Source organism: Lissotriton helveticus, chromosome 3_1, assembly GCF_964261635.1.
Source record: "Lissotriton helveticus chromosome 3_1, aLisHel1.1, whole genome shotgun sequence".
In the NCBI taxonomy this organism is placed as follows: domain Eukaryota; kingdom Metazoa; phylum Chordata; class Amphibia; order Caudata; family Salamandridae; genus Lissotriton; species Lissotriton helveticus.
This window is the reverse complement of record NC_136061.1, coordinates 87761341-87786144: the sequence shown is the minus strand read 5'-3', so window position 1 is coordinate 87786144 and position 24804 is coordinate 87761341. Positions and strand designations below refer to the sequence as shown.

The following is a 24804-nucleotide window of genomic DNA, read 5'->3' as shown; positions in this document are numbered from 1 at the left end:
CACTGCTCCCGAATTCATCTGCTCTGCCATTAAGCCCTACCTCCCAGGCAGAGAACTCCGCTCCACTCATTTGGCCCTCCTAACCATCCCCCGTTTTAAAAAACAGAAGGCGGGTGGAGCGAGATTCGCCGTCTTGGGCCCAGCCTTTTGGAACTCCCTCCCAGTTACCCTGCGCACCTCACCTTCTTACCTCCAGTTCCGAAAGTACCTTAAAACCTTCCTCTTTATGCAAGCCTATTTGACTTAGACCCTTTCTTAGCTGCTGCCGTCCACTGCTTCAACACTAGCGCCATGAAACCGCTGGGTAAACGAACGCTGTATAAATGTTTTTAAATTCAAATTCAAAAATTTCAGATGTCAAAACAATGAACTACCTCCAGACATGCTACACTTGACAAAATATTGGGGCAGATGTAAAAAAAAAATGTATGACACTCTGGTCTGATTAATAATAATTCTGAGTAATGGAGCATACCACAGTCCATGGTTAGCAGGATCTCAAAGCACTTTAACAAGATGCAAATTTATCAAAAGATGGCCTAATTTTAATCTCCTGGTGACTATTAAAAAGTGGCGCCAGTTAATTTGTATCTTGTGATACAAGGCAGAGGCATAGACCTCGGCAGCACAGTAGACATCTTTCGCCTCTGCCTTCATTTTACATCGGACTGATTCTACGTTCAAATCAAAAAGAGGGAAAGTGCAGAACTCACGATACAAAAAGAGTTATGAAATTAACCGTCTGAATTGCACGGAGTCACCTCAAATTCGGCTTGAGCAATTCTCTCTCCAGTACAAGTTCCCAGTGCAAGTGGCTGGAATGATAGTCATACACAATTAAAGACAACTCGTGCAGCACCCGCGACTGAATGCGGCTGAGCGAAAGCAGCCAAACAAATTAAATTGCCTCTTAGATTTTCCCCAGTAAGTAGGCCCACTCTAGTCCCATAAAAGTAATCATGATTGGTTTTCAAGACTTCCAAGACCTACACGTGATCAAAGAAGTTCTACTGAGTATGGGAAGAACAGTCCTGTGACCAAATTATGGCACACAACCCCCCTAAATGTAGTCACAAAGCTGATTTACTCAACAGCATTACAACAGCTTGTTAAACCCTCTGCAGTTTTTGGGACTCATTTAGAACCGTTTTTTATCCAGGAGCGAACCTGTACTAAAGTGCTTTATCTGGGTGATCCACCTCAGTACTATCTTTGAAAAAAACCTATAATCTCCATGGAAAAAAGTTCTCGTCCTATATATAAAAAAAAAGCTTAATCATTCATTGCAATCGAGGCAAATTCGATTTTCAAGAGAAATACCACTTTTCCCTCTCGTCTATTCTTCCTTCTTGAAAGTGCAGTCAAACAGGAGATTAGGTCCACATGAACCAATGGAAGGGGAGCTGCTAGTGATAATGCGCAAATGTGTGCCGTAAAAGTTCTTCTGCAGAGGGTCTTAATTTAGCCTCTACAAAAATCCTCTTTAAAAAATCCCGGCAAAACTCAGAGCTGTGAGGTGGCAACTGTGGATTGGTGGTCTGTGTGGCAATTTTAAAGATGGCAGCCATGGCTTCAAACTCCGCCCAGGGAGGCTTCTCAGTCAGCATTTCTACCACTGTACATCCCACGCTCCTGTAAACACAAAATGATTGTATATTAGAGCCTAGTGACCATTATCTACGAAGCAAGATCACCAATTAAAACTCTCAAAGCTGGATTGTTATTGGAAAATTAGTTTCTGCAGAATTTTTTAAAATAAAATTCAAACGTGTTACAAGGCTACACCAAGTAAGCAGATAAGTATTTACATATTTATAGATATTGGCTTCAAATTGTTTACCCTGTGATGTATTCATTATGGTGTCATATACTACACTTCAAGAAAGAATCAAATCTTTTGGTTTTCTTCTAATTAGCAAGTAAGCTGTGCAGAAGTACTGATTTTGTTATCACGAAGGTCACTTCTGTTACGAGGGCTAAATCATCTTTCTCAATAAATACAAATACACCATATGCAGAACCTAAATTGGTGTTTTAAAGAGTAATTAATAAAGCCAAGAACACCACAATCAGTTCAGCTGATGAAGAGTAAGTTACTTACCTTTCATAACGGTGAAAAATAGAACATGCTAGTCAGCTGTAGAAAGAGAACATGCCTGATCACTACACCTTGCGGTCCAAAGATAAATGGCAACCATACCTGAAGAAAAATTGCCTCCTCTTCGACCCACCAAATAAAACTCACTCGGTCATGCGCAGACTCAACAGCAGGGTACCGTGCAGTCAATACAACGTTCGTAACCAAAGGAGTAAAGACGTATAGCTATGATGAAACACTCAAGCCCTAATGTCCGTATGAAGAACCAATCCCAGCCAAACTAGCGGGGATCTACCAGGAAAGTATTTACTAGACACAAACATAGGAATATGTGTTACGGGTCAGTGTGGCAGCTCTTGTGCAGTGTGGCTCGTTGCTATTAAGATCACAAACATGAGGAAGCTGAACAAAAGCACAAAATTAGAACCACAGTTTCACACTGGAGGAAAATCTCACAGATGGCCCACAGGGGGGACACAATGGCAGTAAAAATGTGATGGTAGCGCACTACGAAGTACAGACTAAACCGCATCCAGAAGTTGACGTTATGCAGTCAATGAGACGTACTTTAACGGAGGAGCCGCCCCTGACCGAATCCCTGTACGAAATCAAAAGGCCTCAGCGGTCTGCACTGCCAGCACCTCAGGCTGGAAATGACCGACTTCCAAAAGGACGTATGCACTCCTATGAGGATCTAAATCAAGGGGAGGGCAGAGAGGCCGGGATGGAGAAGATGGAAAGAGAAGGTTGCTGCTGTTCTTGGCATGTTCAGCCAGCAGCACACGTCTTCCCCCCCCCCCCACTAACCAATGGTAACACTGGAAAGGCAGGGACTGCAGTTGAACAGGTTGAGAAGACTAGTGGTGTTTATTTGACTGCATTTCCACACAGACTTTGAATCTCTGGTACTACCGAAATGAAGAACCCAAGATCGGGCAGTTGTGCACATTTGTTTAAATCCATGTTATGGTCAAGTAAGCACTTTTTGTCAAAAAGGCATGAGCCATCACAGGGAGTAGCAATCAAGCTCACCTTGATGTATTCAAGGAGATCAGTATAGTGCATCCGAGCGTGCCTACGAATGATCACAGAAGAACCCACAGACCTGACCACCAGGTCTATGGATTCGAGACTGGATCAAAGAATTGACCCAAAATCCATCACAAACCAGTCTGGCAAAGTACCCTCACTCATGGTGTAGGAAAAGGGGGACCCACCATCTGTGCTATCTTCCAAATAAAATGGAAGTATCTTGCCAATAGGCACGTAGTGGTGCATGACACAACAGCAAGGCTTTTCCATAAGAATAATCCCTCTCCCACCATCTCACTTCGTTGTGACTGTTGGAAAAATAAATGACACTGATTTTTTTGCATTAAAGAATCTTAAGTATCAAACACTGAAGCAAAGGATGAGAGGAAAGACATGTTGAATAGTCTGGAGCTGGGGGGTGACAGTGAACAACCGACAGGAAGCCTCTTGGGCAGACTTTAGCTGAACCGAAGCAGACAAAAAAGGGCTAAGATTGCATCATTATAAGGTAATATGGTACCTGACGAAAGCAAGGAAAATGGGACCCTAAGCCCTGGTTAGATAATAAGAAACATTGATACTAGGGATTCAAAGAACCCCTCACATACCTGGGTTCCAGCACGACTGCACCAGGTGGCCTTCTGTTTCTGGAGAAGGGACTATTATGGCTTGCTGGTGATGTACAAGCTAGGCGAGGGACTTGAGTAGTTTTTCTGTCTACTGAAAGTGTTGTTTGTGAGTGATACTTACAATGATGCAGTCATGGCTGTAGAAGTTCTACGAGGTATGCTTGCAATTCTGTTGACTTTGCTGTAAATGGTCTGAATATGAAAATAGCCAGCCCTGCTGCTTGTGCTGGACTGGTTAAGTGTCCTAGATAATGGGCATATAAGGTTATCTATTGATATATGTAGGTATCCTTGGGAATATCTTGCCGTCCTCATTGCATATTGGACTCTGCATGACGACTGAAAATAGTCAATCTGATGTTTGCAAAATTTAATAAATTCTACTTAAATGAAATGCTGGAATTTGGCAAAAACATTAATGAACTTACTAAAATTGACAATCTGTTATTTGATGGCAACATTTGTGTTTTTGCAGGCAGAGCAAGCCGTGGACGGGACATAAATAAAATGCCACTAACATGAAATCCTGGCACATACAGCATATTGAAAGCAATTACTAAAATTAATATGATTATATTTTAATTAATTATATTTGGAGGCAACATCAATGCATATACAGCCTTTGGATGCTGAATTTGCTTGGGAAAACCTCAAATTATGAAATGAGACATTTCTACATTTCATATCAACATCATACTGTCCCCTAAAGAGGAAGGTACTCTGTACTGCTATTATATGAATCATTTGCCTAAATAGAGGTAAAACTAAAATTCTAATCTTAGGAAGACAAGACACTACCACTCTGCCAGTTCAGTGGACATTCAGTAGTGGGCTTACCCCATCATCATTCAAAAAATACAAGAACTGAAGATAATCTTTGATGCAAACATCTTCTCCCCCTCAAAGGTGTAGCAAATAAGGCCTTCAAGCATTTATCCTTACTCTCCATAATCCGCCCTCTCTTGAAAACCTCTTACTGAATCGGACATACAAGATGCCTCATTTTGGGCCAAATCCTCTACTACAATGTGACAAAACAGGCCTGCTAAAAAACTTGATTGACAGACTCCAGGCTGCCACCAAGGTGCCTCAACTTACAAACATGTGACCGTATTAAAGCCAGCTTCAAATGCGTTTCACTGTACACACCAAGGCACTGGGCCTACTTGCAAAAATTGGACCCACAATACATCCCCTCTTGAAAAGTATGTTGAGTTTCCTCAAACGCGATTCCCCTTTTCCCATTCAATTGGCAGAAATATGGAGGACAATCCTTGGGTGTGATGGGTGGAAAATTGGATCACTTTAAGCCCAAAACTGAAAGTTAAACCTACATTTCTAACTCCTCTGAAAACTGAACATTAAGTCAGCCTTAGCGTACAACCTGTCCTAAACAGCTACTGAACAAAGTCAGGCATGTTACCACCTACCTGACTAGACACCAATGGGCTAGCTTTCAACATTCTGTATTTGATTATATTTGTTCTCACAGGTCGTTAGATCACAGAACTGTAAAGTTATCATATGATGAGTGGAATTAAAAAAGCATTTTTTTTGCAGAGCTGCTTTATTTACCAAGTGTTAGTCAATGCAAACCCTTTCTGTAGGACAAACGCCAGATAAGACAACAGCAGCTGGTGCTAGCCATCTTAGCAAAAAAAAGTTTTGTTATCGTAAGGAGGCACAAATTGATCCTAGGAATGTGCTCATTGGCAATAGACCTAGTGTTCTTAGCCAGGCTCAAGATGAGACCTCTCCACGAGGAACTTCAATACTAGCAGCTGCAAACGTCGGAATCCTTCGAAGACATTCTTCATGTCATCTCTAGCATGAAAGAAGCAATGCAATGGTGGTATCACAGGCCAAATCTCTCGAAGACCTCACTTTCTTGCAAGGGATTCCAGATTACATCTTGACAACAGACACCTCTGTGAGAGGCTGGGGAGGACACTTACAGGACCTCACGATTCAAGGCAAATGGTCCAGTACTCAGAAACTAAAGCACATCAACAGTCTGGAGCTAAAAGCCATATTCCTCTTTCTACCGGCTTTTTAATAATTAATTTTTTACTGAGGATTGCAGGTGCCTTCGTGCTGATTTATATGGACAATACGACCAGTATGTTCTACATAAACAGGGGGGAACCAAGTCTCTCACGCTTTTGCAAGAAGCTCAAGAGTTATGGAAATGGACAACCGGCATGTGATGTCTCTGAGCCAAACACGTTCTTGGCCTACACAATACAGTTGTGGTTGCTCTTAGGAGAGCAACAGACAGTTGCAATGAATGGGAGCTCAGTCAACACCAGCTGAGCATTGTATTTACGGTGTGGGGAAAACCAGCCCTAGACCTATTTGCCACAGATGTCAATGCCAAATACCAGTCCTATGCCAACAGCGATGGTCTGAGATATATGCCTATGCCTCTCCCCCCCGTCCCATTGATCCCCAGAGTGTTGACCTAAATGAAGCAGGAAGGTTGTCGCCTGATACTGATAGCTCCCAGATGGCCCAGGCAACAAAGGTTCCCAAAGCTTCTTCAACTTTCAGAGTCTGGACCCATACGCCAGCACCCATTGCCTTCTCTCCTCATCAGGAACAACAGACAGGTGTGCTATCCGGAACGGGTGTCACTGCGATTGCAGTCATGGCTCCTGAGTTATTAGAATTCCGGGACATGTGCATCTCGCATAAATGCAGGAACATCCTCGTAAAATCTGGAGCTGAAAGGACCAACAATATGTACAGACTAAGATAGAAACGGTTCTGCTTCTGGTGCCAATGAAATGACTTGAATCCATTTCAAGCATTCCCGGTGCAGATTTTGCCATACCTCCTCTCCTCAGGTTTGACTTTCACTTCAGTCAAGGTACATCTGGCCCCCATTTCTCGTTACAGAAGAGCTTCTAAAGCTCCTTCACTTTGTGCTTCAAGCTTGGTGAAACAATTTATGAAGGGTCTTTTCCGCACCTTTCCTCAAGGAGCAAGCACCTCCCTTGGAATGGAAGCATAACTTGGTCTTAGCACTGTTGATGACAGGGACCATTTGAACCGATTCACAGAGCTGAATTTAAAGTTCTTGACATGGAAGGTCGCTCTTCTCCTGGCTCTCACATTAGCTAGGAGAGGGACTGAAATACAAGCATTCACAATCAAGGAGACATTTTTACAGTTCAAAGAGGATACTGTGATTCTGAGAACTAATCCTACCTTTATACCTAAAGTAGCCTTTCAATTCCACCTTAATGAGCCGCTCATACTCTGTTCCTTCTTCCAAAATCCATCAACACCAGCGGTAGCAGGCAATACACACGCTTGATGGTAAGCGGTGTCTCAAGTTTTACCTGCAGAGAACATAGTATGCCCGAAAGACCGATCAATTACTTGTGGCTTACTGCCATGACAGGGAAGGAAGTGCAATCACGAAAGCTACTGTTGCCAGATGGGTTTCTGCGACAATGCAGTTTTGCCACATTAAGGCTAACATGCCTTTGACAAGAAGGACTAGAGCTCACTCAACCAGATCAGGAGCTACGTCAGCTGCCCTTTTCAACGGAGTGACTTGGGAAAAAAAAAATTGTGCTGCGACCTGGAGAAGCACTCATACCTTCACACAGCACTACTACCTAAAATCCGCAGAGTGAAGATGCAGCTTTTGGCCAGGCGGTACTACGCCATCTCTTCAACTACGGTAAACCTCTTTCTTGAAAAGTGTAATTGTTTTTTCTGGTAATTACAGGCACATATAGGAATATGATTGTATACAGTATAAGTAAACATGTTTAGGTATGTATTTGATCACTTTTTCTTTTTTTTAACCTTCTTTGGATATTTTGCAAATGAACATGAGATTATATAAAAAGTAAATTAGCATTTTCTCTGAATAATTGGATAAATTGTCTCATATTCTTTATTTAGGAGCACGTTGTATTGCCCATGCTTACTTCAGCCAAGATATGTAGCAACACTTGGAAAATGAGATAAGCATGCAGACATCTGTTAGTATAGCTAGTATATTTTGACAGACTTTGCTAGCAACATACTTGTGCTGTCTCCCTCCATCTACAACAGACGTGATCTTGGATGTTACTGCTTGGTGTTTTGATTCAAGCATGTGAATCTACTAAACATACCCCAATTACCTGTAACCATGGTTATCCAGTATTAAGATCTTTCATAGATTCATAAGCAACCCACCCTCCTCCCGTAGAGGCTTCTCTCTTTTGCTTATGGGATACTTACTTACCACTTGTGCAAGGAAAACCTGAGGGAATCTGCCTCCCCTGGGAGTGTTTTAGAGGGTGCTAGAAGCTGACTGGTTGTATTTAACATTTGGTCCTTTTAAAAAACAAAAAAGCTCATAGATAGGCTATAATGGCCCCATGATAGCCTATGACATTGATTAACTACTGCTTGATAATGATAACGTGGGATTCCCATCTCGACGAAGGGGAATTATTCAAGCATTTGAATCTATGAAAATACCCCAATACTGGGTAACTTGGTTATCCAATCAGAGTGCATTAGCTATGGCCCTCACAGGTACGCAAGGAAACAACAGTACCCATCGGTTACACAATGATGTTTCCAGAAACTTTATAAATGACTAATATTCAATCAAACACTAGAAGTCCACATCTTTTTCCATATTTGTGCAGTTGAGAGGACAGAATCATTCTGAAAGTTGCCATTATTAGTTCTTTTCCTGAAATTCATATGTTTTATTTATTTGGATGGCAGTGCTCAGGAGTGTCACTGAATTGAATGTGTATCCTACTCTGTTGGCTGTGGTTTAAGTAGGACCATGCTCTACGAGTAATCTCTGGCAATAGAGGCAATTTGGCTGAGGCAAGAATTAATCAGTACGACTAAGACAGATTGGAAAAAATAAACTAGGAGGAGAAGAATAAGATAAATCAACACCATGGACTAGTCTGTGACATATGTGTCATTGGGATTTTGGGCCTTATTTGGTTAAACTTTTCTTTGGTGCATGTGTATATGTTTTTGCTTACTGTTTTTTGAAGGTCAAATGTTTGTAACAGTTTGTCGTGTAGTTCCTATAATAATTATATAGGATCTGCGCGTTTGGACAGCATACACTGTAGGACTGGTGGCCGACTGACTCTGAACACTCCCACCGGGTATGCGGGCCTTGTGTACCAACTAGCTCACAGTGCCACTAGAATCCCCTCTTACCAAGGAGAGAATAGTTCTTGGCAACCATTGAACATGACAACCCTGATCCCTCAGGACAGTGGAAACAATATACTACTTTTCGCTCAGTCACTTGTGCTTACTTGGTCTGTCTCAGAGAGATACACAGACTAAACAGGCTGAGCATTTTCAAAAAGAATTTACTGAACAGTTGTTATTCTGGTGTAGAATAGATGAGCTGCAACAATCTTTAGAGAGTATAAGATATAAGTGATTAGCAGTACTATAAAGGTAAATGGATGGTATAGCTCTACCATCTTACAATAATCGTGTATACATACGAGTATTTAAAACACATGATAAAAAGATGCGTACTCCTACGATGCCTCCCTAACTAGATGTATCTAAATGTACCTAGCATGTGTATAGGTGTTAAGCCAAGAATCCCTCTAGTATTTAGTCAACCCCATTACCTGACGTGAGAGATTGTGGGACCCCATTCTGGTCTTGAGCTGGACACCCCGCTAGGGATGTCAGACCACTGCGAGCTGGAGTATCTGCATGCAGGAACCTGTGTCGGCCGGGAAGTCTCGGTCTCCTCTGCTCTATCTTAGCAACATGGGATGTATAAATACCCATCTGGACCATGGACCCCGCGGACCCTTAGCCAACTCCATCACGGATATTATCTCCCCGCAGGCCATCGCATCCACCAACTACACCCTGCTGGGAGACCTCAACTTCCACCTCAACAATCAACTGGACCCCAACACCACATGCCTCCTGGACAACCTCCACAACATTGGACTCCGCCAGATCGTGACCGAGCCCACGCACTCAGCAGGACACACCCTCGACCCCCTCTTCACTACAGGAAACTCCATCACCTTCAGCCACACCACCGAACTCCCATGGACCGACCATCGTTGCGTCCACTTCACCTTCAGAACACCCACCATCCACAGACACCAGCACCTGCTTCCACAAAGAAACTGGACCAAAATCACCGACGACCAGCTCACCTCCTCACTCAACAACTCCACCCCAACCATCGCGGAAAACGACGACCCCAAAACCGCAGCCCGAACCCTGCATAGATGGATCTCGGACAGCACCAACACCATAGCCCCCCTCAAGAAAAACAACAATACCCGTGCCAAGAAAGCCAGATGGTTTACCACCGAACTTCGAGAATCCAGGCGCACATGCCGCCGCCTCGAAAAGGCCTGGAGAAACACCAAATCCACAGAAGCCCACAAAAACTTCAGAGCCGCCACCAACGCCCACCATCAACTCATCAGAGAAACGAGGAAAAAAGCGATTGAAGACAGAATCTCCACCCACGCACAAAACAGCATGGAACTCTTCAGCATCATCAAGGAGTTCGCCCAACCCACCAGCGAGTCTACCGACATCCCTCCCTCACAAGACCTCTGCGACAAACTCAGCACCTTTTTCCACCACAAAATCAAGAGCATCTACGACAACTTCGACGAAGACAACCAACACACTGAACCCTCACCAACCACCCCCGACACCCGGAAACCAGCGATTGATGACTGGACAGCCCTCACCACCGTAGACACACTGAAGACAATGAAGTCAATATAATCAGGGGGCCCCACAGACCCCTGCCCCCACCACATCTTCAACAGAGCCGCCGACACCATCGCACCCATGCTCCGCCACACCAACAACCGCTCCCTGGCGACTGCCTCGTTCCCCGACGACTGGAAACATGCCGCGGTGAACCCCCTCCTAAAGAAACCATCAGCGGACCCCACCGACCTCAAAAACTACAGACCCATCTCCCTGCTCCCGTTCCCAGCGAAAGTCATCGAGAAAGCCATCAACAGCCAACTCGCCACATTAATTGAAGAACACAACATCCTCGACTCCTCCCAATCCGGCTTTAGAAAAAAACACAGTCCGGAAACCGCCCTCCTCGCCGCAACAGACGACATCCGCACCCTACTGGACAAAGGAGAAACAGTAGCCCTCATCCTCCTCGACCTATCAGCGGCGTTCGACACAGTCTCCCCCGCACCCTAATACGCAGACTCTATGACGCAGGAATCCAGGACAAGGCCCTCGACTGGATCTGCTCCTTCCTCTCTGGCAGGACGCAGCGGGTCAGACTCCCCCCATTCCTCTCGGACCCCAGACCTACCACCTGCGGAGTCCACCAGGGCTCCTCCCTCAGCCCTTCAACGTCTACATGCCTCCACTTGCCCCCATCGTCAGAACCTACGGACTCAACATCGTGTCATACGCAGACGACACCCAGCTCATCCTCTCCCTATCTAACGAGCCCAGCACCGCCAGACGCAACTTTCGAGAAGGCATGGAAGCCGTCGCCAAATGGATGAAAAACCGCTGCCTACAACTAAACACCAACAAAACAGAAGTACTCATCATGGGCCCAAACCCCGACGCCTGGAGCGACACCTGGTGGCCCAACACCCTCGGAAACCCGCCAACCCCCACAGACCACGCACGCAACCTGGGAATCATCCTGGACTCCGAGCTCAAAATGGACCGCCAAATCACCTCTGTCTCATCTTCCTGCTTCCACACCCTCCGCCTCCTTCGTAAGACCTTCAAATGGATCCCCCTCGAACACTGAAAGACAGTTACTCACGCCCTGGTCACCAGCAGACTCGACTACGGCAACGCACTCTATGCCGGAATAAACAAAAACGTCATCCGCAAGCTACAGAACATCCAGAACGCCGCCGCAAGACTGGTCCTCAACCTGCCAAAACACTGCCACATCTCCCAGCACCTGCGCACACTCCACTGGCTCCCCGTCGAGGCGAGAATCACCTTTAAGATGCTCACCCACGCACACAAGGCCCTCCACGGCACCGGACCAGCATACCGGAACAGCCGACTCAAATTCCACGCACCCCAAAGGACCCTACGATCAGCCCAGCTCTCCTACGCCGTGGTCACCCGCACCAGAAAGACCAGATCGGGAGGCCGCTCCTTCTCCTTCCTCGCTGCCAAAGCAATAAACGCCCTTCCGCTCCACCTCAGACAGACAACATCGCTCCCCATCTTCGCAAGAAACCTCAAAACCTGGCTCTTCGACAGACCCCCTCCTTGATGGAATGGAACCTGCACCCCCCCCCCCCCCACCCCTAGCGCCTTGAGACCCTTACGGGTGAGTAGTCGCGCTTTAACAAACCCCTGATTGATAAGTCTCACCAGGGGTCCTACCTCGCTGTAGTACTGTGTCGGCTTAAGGGTTACGTCGGCTAGGAACTTTATACATAGATATTATACAGGAGATGGTCGTCCAGTCGTGCTTCCAAGAATCCTCATGCATAATGTATGAGATCTCGAACTAAGGAAAACCTGTGTTCTGAATGCAGCGTGGTATCTAGGTAAAAGGTCAGTCCCTGTAAACCGTGACAAGAGTAAAGTAGGGAAGAATATTGGTGAAGGGTGATGAAGTTACTGGGCCTATATTAATTTGAAAAGTTTTATCTAGCGCTACTAGACCCGGAGGTATCAGAGCGCTTTACATGAGTTACAGCAAGTTACAGGTTACATAGTTACATCAATTAAATCAAAGAGTCACAGGGGAGGGAGGGAATAAACAACAGGAAAAACGAGGAAAACAATTTCAGATGTGCGGCTAGGTAGGTGATGGCTGATGGGATGAAACCAGTGCAGACTATTCTTTAGCGGCATATGACAGCTCCACTGGGAATCAGCCAAGGTTGCTCGTGTATCGAGGTGAGTACAAACAGTTTTGACGCCCATGGGACGTTGTCAAAGGTCCAACAGAAGTTCAGAGGAACGTTATTTATGACTTCTATATAGTGCTGGCTAGACCCGTAGGTATCAGAGCACTTTACATTAGGCTACACAATGTTACAGAGAATGAAAAAAAATACACATTACGTCAAAAATTAAGCAACAAATTGAAAGAGGAAAGAAAGGTGAGACAAATAAAGAGGAGGGAGGAAAGAGGGGAGTGTAAAGGGGGAGGATGAAGGAAAAGACGGCAGGAGAGATGAAAGGAAGTCTGCCCAAAGACCGACTGGGTAGGTGACGTCCGAGGAGGGAATCCACAGCCCATCACCCCGAAAGCTAAACAGATAGCTCCATCGGGCATCAATCAGATTCTTAGGTCTCAATTGACCAGGGAAAGTTACTAGAACAAAGTCCAGTGGATAGACAGGGTGGGAACTATGAGCAAGGACGGGTGAGGGCAAAGGTCAATAGCTGGAAAGAGGAGAAGAATAGAGAGGAGAAGAGTAGCAGGTATGGTGAAGAGGAGACGGGAGAAAAGTCCAGTAGAGAGACGCTTGAGAATTTGCCCAAAGAGCGGCTGGGTAGGTGATGGTCTAGGAGGGAAATCCATAGTCCATCTCCCCTTTAGCTCGCAAGGTAGCTCCACCGTGCGTCAGTCAAAATGTCTCGGTCTCAGCTGCCGATGGCAAGATCTCAGAGTCAAGTGTCATGGAGGGTGAGCATGCGTAGGGGGCGGTGAGGGCTAATCCAGAAAAGGATGATGACCAATGATTTTAGATCAGGAGAGATACTTGACACCGTGGAACGTCCCACCAGCTCAGTTTGGGATTCCCCCTGTACCTCAGGAGTCCCCCGCGGTGGTAGTCAGGACTGGCCCCAGTCGCCATCTTGGGGACAGGCACTGCAGCAAACTTCACCTCCGCCTGAGATGTAAGCATTGTGAAAGGCAGAGGGGAGCCAAGAAATCACGGTAGCCTTTCCAGCAGGAGACGTGGACCAAGGTCCTTCAGGTCGTTGGGCCAAGAATCCGAAGGTGTAACAGGTACTCACTGTGGACGGTGAAGGTTCAGCTGAGCGTCGGGTGCTCCTCACGGCAGCGATGGCACAGGCCCAGGATTCTATGGCACGGGACATCTACCTGCTCCCCACCAGCAGCGACTGTGTGCAACCTAGGCTGGGTTTGGAATTTTGTATTGTTGTTTATTTCGTTATTTTATTTATTTTAGGTATTGGTGTCCCACTCCTGGGGGTTCGAGCAGACTTCAGTCTTTCCATCGCACATCCTGTACCCGTGCCATTTTAGGGACAGGCATGAACAAAATGGTGGTGGAGCGCCTGTAATTGGGGCCCTGCCTCGCACAAACAGTCCCAGTGTGGGAGCAGGAGTAAACAGGATCAAGTAAAGCACTGACGGTGGGCGAGCTCCAGATCCAACTTTGCAATTCGAGATGGAATATAACAGGTGGAATTGTCTACATCTTTTTAGGTGAATAATTACATTTACATTTGGACTTACAGGATTGTATGATGATGGCCATTATGTGTAATGTGTTTATGGAGGACACTGGCCTTTGAGTGCACTGTTTTGGGATAATAAAAAACATGAACTACTCACTGTACTGGATCGATTCGGTTTCCAGGGCCTGTATTTCATTTGTGTGCATGCATGAGTGTGTCACAAGAACAAGCTCCAACCCGACTTATATGGCTTTACCATTTACTCTAAATACATGCATGCATGAGTGTGTGCCTGTAAAGTGAGACCTCATAAGGTGTTTTGAAACAGAATATGAATTTTGTTGATTAATATATTAGATTAATGTATGTAAAAAAAAGAGATTTCATTTTTTGACAGCTAATGAGGAATATTACATTATTGATGGTTTACTGGAAAACAATAGTCATTTTCCAGTGTGTGTGTTATTTAGGAGGACTGGGTACTTGTTGCAGTACCCCTTTCCCCCACACTTTTTGCCTGGTTTTTGATGCAACTGTGACTGAGGTGTACTGGGGCCCTGCTATCAATATTCACCGTACCAGTGTTTTTTCCCTAAAACTGTACCACAATTGGCACAACTTCAGTAATTCCTGTAAGTCCCTAGTAACATTCTACCCCTAGAACTTGGGGCACTGGGTCTGAAGATCATGCAAACTGCCATTGCAGTGTGCGTATCTTGGTGCAGAGAAAACTGAAAAGTCGACATGGCACACATCCCTCTGTGCTATGCCTGAAGACACTGCATGCAGTATAGGTAAGCCACCACTACTGTAGGCCTTACTTGCAGGGTGCACTATACTACATGTAAGGGTGTAACTGCATGAGCAGATATGCCACTGTAAGGGGCTGTTCCATTACTGCCAGTGCAAGTGAACAGGGAAACTATTTTAAAACATGAGTTGGGCACTAGTGTAAACGAGTTCCCCAGCTACATGATGACTTCACTGAAAATAGGGATGTGTTTGATATAAAACATCTCATATTGATAAACCCACACTGATTCCAGTGATGGATTTATCGATACAGAGAGCACCTCAGAGGTGCCCCTGAAATCGTACTAAATGCTGGTGGGCTGAATGGCTGGTTTTACCCAGCCTGACACCAGAGATGAATTCCTGACCCCAAGGATGAGGGCCTTCACTCTAGGGAGGCCAGAAACCAGGCCAGCTCTGACAGGGGCGGTCTTCCACCCCCTCCCATGAGAAGACCAGCAGATTTGCCTGCCAAGGCAAGGGAGCTTCAAAGCAGCCTCTCGCCTTTGGTATGCAACTCTGGTTTCTCACATGGTGGAGGGTGCCAACCCCCCTATCCTCCTCCACAGGTGGGAAAATTAGTTAGATTAGGAGAGGTGTCCATATTCAGCCAGCACCACCCCTAGAGTGGGACAGTTGATGTGGAACCCTCTTCAAATTCGTCCATCTTGTCTTGCGAGAATTAACCAACAGGGTCAAGGTTATGACCAGTTCCCAACGGAAGTAGTCATATGAGGGTGTAGTCAACCTAAAGGGAAGTAGCCAAAAGGCTACTATCTGGAACTCCCTCTCACGCCCCGAAATTCGCTACTTAGGGGAGCCCCTGGCACCTGAAAAGCAGATCCTGATGACCTAAGTAGAGAGAGGACACCAAAGAGCTGCAAAAGCAGAAGCCTGAACAGAGCACCTGACTTGGCCCCAACCCGGCCAGCCTGTCTGCAGCCCTTGTCGAAAACTCTACCAAAGTCAACTCATCCTGCATCTGACTCCAGAAACTTGGGAGGACTGCTTGTCTTAGAAAAAGAGTCAAGAGCTTCTGTTAACAGCGGACCTGTTCAAGAAGAAACTCCAAAGCAAAGACTCCGAGGCCTCCAGGACCACCAAAACCCGACACCTGAAGCAACCACTGCACCAGTCGCCTTCAGACCCTGGGCATTGGAGAAGAGGACCAAACGTGTCCACGCGTCCCTGAGCACCACAAGGCCTGAGCCCACTTGCTGGTGCAGCCTGACTGGCTTCCTAGCCTGAAACTGCAGCCCCTTTTTACAGAGACCGATCCCTATGAAACGCATTGGACTCTCAACGCTGAGTTCCACCCTGCACACGGCCGCCCTTTTGCCGCTGGTGCTGTACTGTTGGCGCTGTCTTTGACATTGCCCACCACTCACCTTAACTCCTGGAGGTTGGTCCTGTAAGTCGCTGTACTATACCTGTTTGCAGAACTTGTTCTTACTTTCATAGGATAACATTGCAGAATTCAGAAACTCCAGTGTTTAAAGTGAAAAGAATTTATGTTTGAAAATGTACTTACCAGAAAGATTTTTCTCTGACTGCCAAAATAATGATATTTGGTGATTTTGTAAATTGGTGTGGATCTCCTGCTCGAGTTGTGTATTCATTTATTAGTCATTCTGTGTATTTTGCAAATGTCTTACATTCCTCTGTGTTAAGCCTACAGCTGCTCGATCTCACTACCCTCTAACAGAGCATTTTGGGATTGCATAGCAAGCCCTTTCCACTAGGTAAGGGAACCCCTGAACTATTTAAACGGTTTATCAGAATATTGATATATCACGTAAAGAGCTAGCTTCCTACAGTGTGCTATTGTCACACCAACATTAATTTTGTTTTGGGGTCTGTATATTACAGTGAGTGGGCTTGTCCTCTGTTTTTGCCAGTCCAGGGATCTTACATGATCAGCAACTGAGATGAAAATATAACAACACATACAAGAGAATTAAACACTAATGTATACTTTCAGCCTTCAATTAATATTATATGCTGGAAGGAGGCAAAGCACAAGTATATATTGATACACACAAATCATATGAGTGAGGGCATTTGATGAGCTGTGTTACTTAGGTAGGAGACAAACTGATGAGTTGCTCATTAACTCAGGTTGTAATTGAGGCTTGCTCTTTAGTTTTCTAAAATGTATTTAGTTTCCTCCTTTAGTGCAATGTTTACAATTAGAGGTATGCCACTAGGGCTCAGGAAACAGGCAATGCTTGGAACAATCAGAGAATTATTAGTTTATACTTCCCTCATAGATAGGATCCCCTGACAACAGAAAGCTGCAGTGCGTCACAAGTGGGATTAGTAGACAATTACAAGTCCTCTGGATTATTGCAGCATGATCCTCTCTTTATAGAATGTTCCCATTTTATATTTAGCAATAAAAAGCTGATGGAGTTTGTTTGTATATGTAACTTAGGAGGATGTAATTACGTGCTAGACACAGGGAGATCCAGTAACTGCACATTGAAAAGGTGTAGGATGCAACAAGTGAAGGAATGTACACATGTTTTAATTAGAAATAGAGCCTACTTTAATTGTAATGCTGGGTAACGAGTACTTCAGAAGTAATAATGAGAATATTTGTGACTGTAGGGATGCGAACCACATTGTAGAATGTTTAACGGTGATTGCAGACTACTTAAATCGTAACAAAGATTTGAGGACAACTCTGCACTCAAAATCTTGAGGGCCAGCATGCAGTTGAGGTATTCTGTTTGCATCTCTGAAAACAATGGGTCGTCAACCAGACACTTACTTTTGAGTCAAATGTACCTCTATCATCAGAGAAGCAAAGCTACTAAATTGTAGTGGTAATTTGCCATACCGCCTTTATGTTTATGTCAGAGAAAAATCCCAGAGGCATGTGTATAAATGTGTACGAATTATGAAATTGTGGTATGGCCTGTAAAAAAACCTCTATTATAAAGGGTACTAGATTAAAGTACGATGTACAAAAAAGGAGGGAGAACATTGGTTCTCAGAGACCAGGACAGGCCTCATCCAATTAATAGCACAAAATAAACCTGGCTCGAAAGCACGAAGTTAATCAAAGTAGGTAGTCAAAGTAGGTAGTCAGGCCTCACAATCCCAACGGTATAAGCAAGTAAGCATCCTTATATAATCTAGACTGTACCCCTTTGATATTTGAATTGCAAATATATAATATAGTGGGAAGTGAAATAATGAAAATCCACTGTAGGTTTATGCAGTTACTGACAGTATCACAGGGGACATTTTACTAATGTAACTCCTCTCCTCAAACAAATTTTAGTTATCAATTAAAGGGTTGATGTTTCAAGGATCCAGATGAATCTACCAGGCAGTAAGGAGGACTGGGTACTCTACTGACCCTCTGCAATGTGGGTAAGGCCTGGCCTGCCTTGCCTTTTTAGGTTATACGATTTGTGACTGGAGTAAAAACTGAAAAATCACAATTTGGATATATTTGTACATTCCACCCTACAAACATGTAATCCCTTTACCTGTGAATGGATAAACTGGAAAGGCAGAATAAAACTAGTTGTGAAAATCATTTTCTCGCTACACTAAGTACATCCGGACTAGGAATAGTGAATTTCCATTCTTTTCAGTCAGACTGACACTACTGACACCAATGAGAAGACTGGGGAAGCAGGTTAAACAACTGGTCCCAGCTCCAAAGGGGGATCCGTGAGGCGTTCCTCTGTTTTTATATGCACACGGTTGACCATGACACTCTGAAACAAAGACTTTATGAAGCCGGCATAGAGGGAACTGCTCTCGACTGGATCGCGCCCTACCTTCATAACAGAAATAATGTCATCCATACCCCACCTTTCTCGTCCAAACCGTACTCCACAAAAGCAGGGGTCCCTCAAGGTTCTATCATCTCGCCCAAGCTTTTCAACATCTACATGAAGTCATTACCATTACTGATCAATAAATTTCACCTCACTTGCTATAACTATGCAGATGACACGCAAATACTCCTTCAACTGGAATGCCCCAAAGACATTGGAAAATCACCAATTTTCAGCTGTCTCAGAGCCGTGGATCAGTGCATGACTTGGAGCCATCTCAAATTGAATGCTTCAAAAATTGAAATACTCGCGTGTGAAAACATTACAACCCACTTGCCACATGGCCTGATGAACTGGGATCACTGCCTAAAGTATTGAAGGAAGTAAGAAACCTCGGAATGACCATGGACTCCAAGCTGTTGATGAATGCACAAGTGGATAAACTAGCAAGATCAAGCTTTGCTACTATAAAAACACTGCAACAAATGTTCCCTCATTTGGGATTTCCATACAAGGTCCAAGCTACCATCTCCCTTGTTCTGTCCAAACTCGATTATGTCAATAGCCTCTACCACGGATCACCTTTAACGACCATGAAAAGACTACAACGGATTCAGAACTCGGCTGCCAGACTACTCTTGCATATCAAACCGCGAGACCACATCTCCCCTGCCTTGAAAGCCCTACATTGGTTACCGGTTGCCAGGAGATCCATGTTCAAGCTGCTTTGTATCACCCACAAAGCAATACATGGAATAGGACCACTCTTCCTCAGGAATAAATCACCAAACACATTCAACAAAGGAACCTCCGCACTAAAGGAGCCTCTCGTCTCAAAATCCCACCATACCAGAAAAAACCATGGGTGGCACATCCTTCTCTGTTCAAGCAGTTAAACTATGGAACTATTTACCCCCAACATAAGGTCCACGACAACCACCTTATCTCAGAAAACTACTCAAGATTTGGCTCTTCCCCACATAAGCACCATACGCAACCAGAAATGTACAGCATATCCCTCTGTATATAAGCATTTGTTTTCACTATAGATATGTACCTATCTTTGTGTATTACTTTGTATAAATATGTACAATAATTATGTTGTTAAGAAAAAAAATAATAATAAATAAATAAAAATCATCTTTGGTCTACATGTACATACTTTCATTGTGCATCTATGTACCTTCCATGTACTTGGATCCGTGTGTCTGTTACTTTTCTACTGAAAAAGCATAACCAATGCACTACCCTATTTCTCATCCTGTGCCTCTATCAATATATTTAATCTACATATACTTACCTCCTTTAAGTATCTATATACTTTCAACATACTTATGGATCTATATATTTATCACTTTCTTCTAATTTAGCATTTCCAGTGCACTACCCTATTTCTCAGCCTATACTTCGCTCAATATATCTTCTAGCCCAACCTTCTGACTCATCTCAAACTTTTCTACTACTCCTTCCAATGCACTACCCTATCTCTCATCCTATATATCTATAAATATATTCTCTACATCCACTCTCTCATTTACCCCAAAATCCATACCACTACTATGATCGACAAAATAACCCCTTCTAGACTCTCTCCTACTCTACCCCTCCTTGCATCATCCGACACCTCTTTTTACTATACCAATCCCCTAAAATAAACCTTTCTAAACTCTTCCCTCCGACTCCTCCTCTCCAAAACTCCTTTTCACTCATCCAAAAGCGTCCTCCTATTGCTAAGACCTAAAAAAAATCCTTCACTCTTTTATCCCTCCACTATCCTTTTCAATCAAAATTAAGAGACTAACATGTTCACTTCTCAAATTCCATATTCAACTATACTAACATACTACCCAAATAACTGAATTACATATCTACTACTCAAATTACTTCATATTTATACTATACTAATTTTCAACACTAATCCTTTATGGGTTCCGGAGTGGCGTGCTACTCACCAGAAAAGGGCTTCAACACCCATCAGGGGTAACAAGTGCTATATGAATGCAAATCTTTCAGCCCCTTTTATGCCTCCGCTATCCTTCTCACTCCAAGTAACTGACTAATATCCACCACTGAAATTACTTCATATTTCACCATATTAATTCACCACTAATCCTTTATAGGCTTCCTGAATAGCGTGCGTCAACAAGCGCTATATAAATACAAACCTTTGTCCTCCTCTATCCCTCTGCTATCATTCCAAATCCAAATAACTGACTAACCTATCCACCACTTAAAATGACCTTGCATGTTTCACTATACTAATTCAACACTAATCCTCTGTGGGTCTACTCGCCGAAAATGCGTTTCGACGCCTCGTCAGCCAGGGGTTGTAAGCGCTATATAAATGCAATTACAATACAATACAATACAATTTCAGAAGATATTCACCCACATATTGCGGAAAAGTATGCTTGTTTACAGAGTGGAGACTGAGGTTCTATAGTCTTGAGTGCATACGTTTATTAATTTGGTACAGTGGATTTTTTTTTTGTCTACTAGTGGAAAAAATTGCTTAAAGAAGCCGATTAAATGCTACCAGCCAGCACAATTTTCTACAGAGAGGTATTCGGACAGTAATGTCTGCCCCTTTAGTTCAGTTATAATATGGATCGTGCTCAGTGTTTTCCTGACTTAAGACATGTACACACTACTTTCCAAGATTCAAATGGTGCTTTTTGTTTTTATAGAAAATGCAAAGACCCACCAGATGTCTGCTTTCCGGCCATAGCCTTCCCCGCTGATCACTTCTGGGCTCATCCAATAAGGGGTTCCAGTTACAGACATCATTCCTGTGCCAGACAGGCAGATAGTCTGGAGCCTCTTGCTGGCACCGAAATCTCCCAACTTGACGTTTCCCGCGGAATCACGAAGAATGTTTGCTCCTAGATGGAAAGGGATACACTTATACTATTAAGTATCACATGGTTGTGGTAAAATGTGCAAGCAAAAAAGATTGCTATAACCTGGATTAGCCTAAATAAAACATTATCTAAAATAGCGCGAGCCTGTACAAAAAAGTGTATTCTAGGTATTTATAATTTTCGATCAGTCCAATAGGTATAATTCAGAATATTTTCAAGCGTTTGAGCAAACCACTGTGTAACTCAGAAGCTGCATGAAGACATTTGTCTCCATAAAACATGAAGTCAACAGAGTGGACATGTTGGCATATGCTATGCATAGCAGGTTATCAAGAAACACGTTTTTACTGATCTTTAGGATAACCGTTTATTGAAAGAATATGATAAAAACCTAGGTTGTTGGAAATGGAACGTAAGACGACGCAGTGCTTGTTGATTGAAATAATGTGGTAAAAACCTAGGTTGTTGGAAATGGAACGCAAGACGACGCAGTGCTTGGTTATTGAAAGAATATGGTAAAAACCTAGGTTGTTGGAAATGGAACGAAAGACGACGCAGTGCTTGTTGCAGATGTGATACGAAAACCAAAAAAGTTAGATTTTGCACTAAATGTATATATATTTTCCCTCACCAAATGTCCTTGTGGAAGGGAACCCCTCTCAGGAGATTCTCCGCTGAACACCACCACTTCAGAGACTGAAGAGCATGCAGAGACAGTCGTATCTTGTCGTTGGTTGATCCCATGACAGTAACCATGGGCCGCCAACAGGGAACCATCCGCAGCCGCGCTGATAACCTGGTTCGAAACCAGCAACCCTTCCTACAGGATCTCTAGGAAATCCTTCCTCTTGTCTCGTGGCAGGAGTTCCGTGAACTGTTGTACCGTCCCAGCAGAGCAGTATCGCTAACGGTCTTCATGGCCGTAGCTGCTGTCCCACAAGCCTTCCTGCCATTAGAGTCGATCCATCGGCTCTCCTTATCCGGAGGCACGGTAGAAGACAGAGAGGTAGAATGTTGTTTTCTGGCTGCCGTCACTATAACGGAGTCCGGAACCGGGCCAGACCTTAGAAAAGCCGGGTCGGAATCCAGAGCCCTATATTTCTTCAGGTGACTGGATGGAGCAGCTCTTGTTACTGCAGGCATAAGGAACAGCTCCTCCGCTGGCTCCACCAAGCCTGGCACGAGCGGCAGCAGAGGGCGAGACAAATGTTTCTTGTGAAGTGTCTCAAAGATCACGGACGTCGTAGGTGTGGGAGCCGTCACCGTGATTCCTAATTTCGCTGCACCCCTCAGGAGAACATCCTGTAACGTGCTGATGTCATCCACGGGAGACACCCTCGTCCCCGGGGAGTCTGACAAGGTTGGGGAGTAGGACCTTGTCCTGGAAGAGCCCGTGCGGGACCGTGATCCGCGCCTCCTGTGGCGCCGTCTGGACCTCGTCGAGGATCTGTGACGACTGCGCGACCTCCCTCTCCGTCCGGAGCAGGATCGCGACTTCCGTGGCTTCGGTCGCCCTGCCGGTTCCACCGGGACAGGAGACTGTGGCTTGGTTGGTCCCCTCGGCCGAGGAGTCCCCTTGAGGAGTCGGGTACCTGGGCAGGGAAACCGACCTCGGAGGAAGCGGTGGAGGCTTGTCAACCAATAGCTGAGGTTGAGGCTGATGCCGAGGTGGTAGAGGCGGCGGGGTAGGGACCCGCGGAGGAAGCCCTCTCGGCAAAGGAGGCGGAGGAGGAGGCGTCACTGTCCCCGGCTTAGGAGGGGTATACACAAGGGAGTACACCGAGCCCGGTGACACGCCCTCCTTATCAGGCTGGGAAGTGGGAGAGTCTCTCATAGGCACTGGACGCCTGTCAGACTGACTCCTGGTGCCCAAACTCCTTCTGCACCGTTCCTGCGCCGAAGAACGGCTTCCTCGACGGCGAACGCCTGTCCCTCGACGGCGAACGGTTCCGCCTCGACGGCGACCTCCATCGCCTCGACGTCGATCGTCTTCGCCTCGACGGCTTCCTGTGCCTCGACGGCGATCTCTTCCTCGACGGCGATCTCTTGTGCCTCGACGGCGATCGCCCCCTCGACGCCGAGGATCCCCTCGACGACGATCTTCTCCTTTCCGCCGACGGCGAACGGCGGTGTCGCCACGACGGCGAGCGCCGCCGCCGGGCCACCCGTCGACATCGAGTCCTTGACGACGGCGAAGACGACGGCGAAACCGTCACCGGTGATGTCGACGGTGGTCTGTTCAGATCCCTCGACGTCGAACGTCGACGCCGCTTCGACCCAGAGCCCTGGGGAGACGGGGAACAGACTGTAGTCATCCCTCTCGTCGCCGTAGTCGGTGCAATCAACGCCGACGGAGAATGGGGACGCTTGCTGGACTTCCTGCCTCTGGGGCGCCCCCAAAGGCCTCAGCATGGGCAGATGAAGCCCCTCCAGACCCACCTCGTGCTTGCAGTCTTCTCTCCTCCATGCCTTGGAGCCTGATCTTCTTTCTGTCTCTCAGGGTCCTGGTTGTAAATCCCTGGCAGATCTCACACTCATCAGGGTTATGAGAGGAGGGAAGGCAGAGGATACACACTTCATGTGGGTCAGTCTTGGCCTTCTTCCTGGAACACTCAGGGCATTTGTCAAATAATGCAGGCATATTCGACAAAAAGACTGCCCCAAAAGCACACCAAAGAATAATTAACCAAAGTACTTTGAACAAAGTACCAAAAAACACTTGAAAAAGTGAGAAATCACAAAAATAAATCCCAAAAGGGAGAGCTCAATGCTCCAGGGTCCTGCTAGCAGGAGCCGGAAAAAAGAACTGAAAGTAAAAGGGACCTGCAGTGCATTCTGGGATACTGTGAAGTTCTGGAAGGTTCTCTTAAAGGCACAGTATCCTGTTTTGAGCCACATAATGGCAGCCTATGGGGCTTGTCTGTCCAGGTCTTTCTCTCTATCATTCCAGAGGGTTTTTCCTGTTAAAGCAAGGGAAATCTGGACAGGCTTTGCTGTTTGTGGATTTTTGGTGGAATTTCTAGTTGAAGTACTGGACAGTGTAGCCTGTGGATATAGGCTGCATTATCTGTCTTTAAATTCTCTCTTAAGTGTCTGTGCAGTTCTGCATTTTTTCGACACCTTAAGAGATTATTTTTGATTGCTCCGGGGTCCACGCACATGGGCGGAACTATTCACTAGACTATGACTATACACAGAGATCCCCTAATACAGAA

The 24804-nt window shown here is 45.3% G+C and overlaps 1 protein-coding gene across 1 annotated transcript in view; it reads right to left on the bottom strand.

The window, feature by feature from the left end:
• Positions 1–427: 427 nt before the first annotated feature.
• Positions 428–24804, bottom strand: part of MAP3K2 (mitogen-activated protein kinase kinase kinase 2) — a 404520-nt gene continuing 380143 nt past the window's right edge. Inside the window, exons 16-17 of the mRNA XM_078679280.1 lie at positions 21433–21610; positions 428–1632 (exon numbers count right to left, since the gene is read on the bottom strand). Coding sequence (XP_078535406.1) covers positions 1407–1632; positions 21433–21610 — 404 coding nt within the window. The 3' untranslated portion in view covers positions 428–1406. The remainder of the gene's footprint in view (positions 1633–21432; positions 21611–24804) is intronic.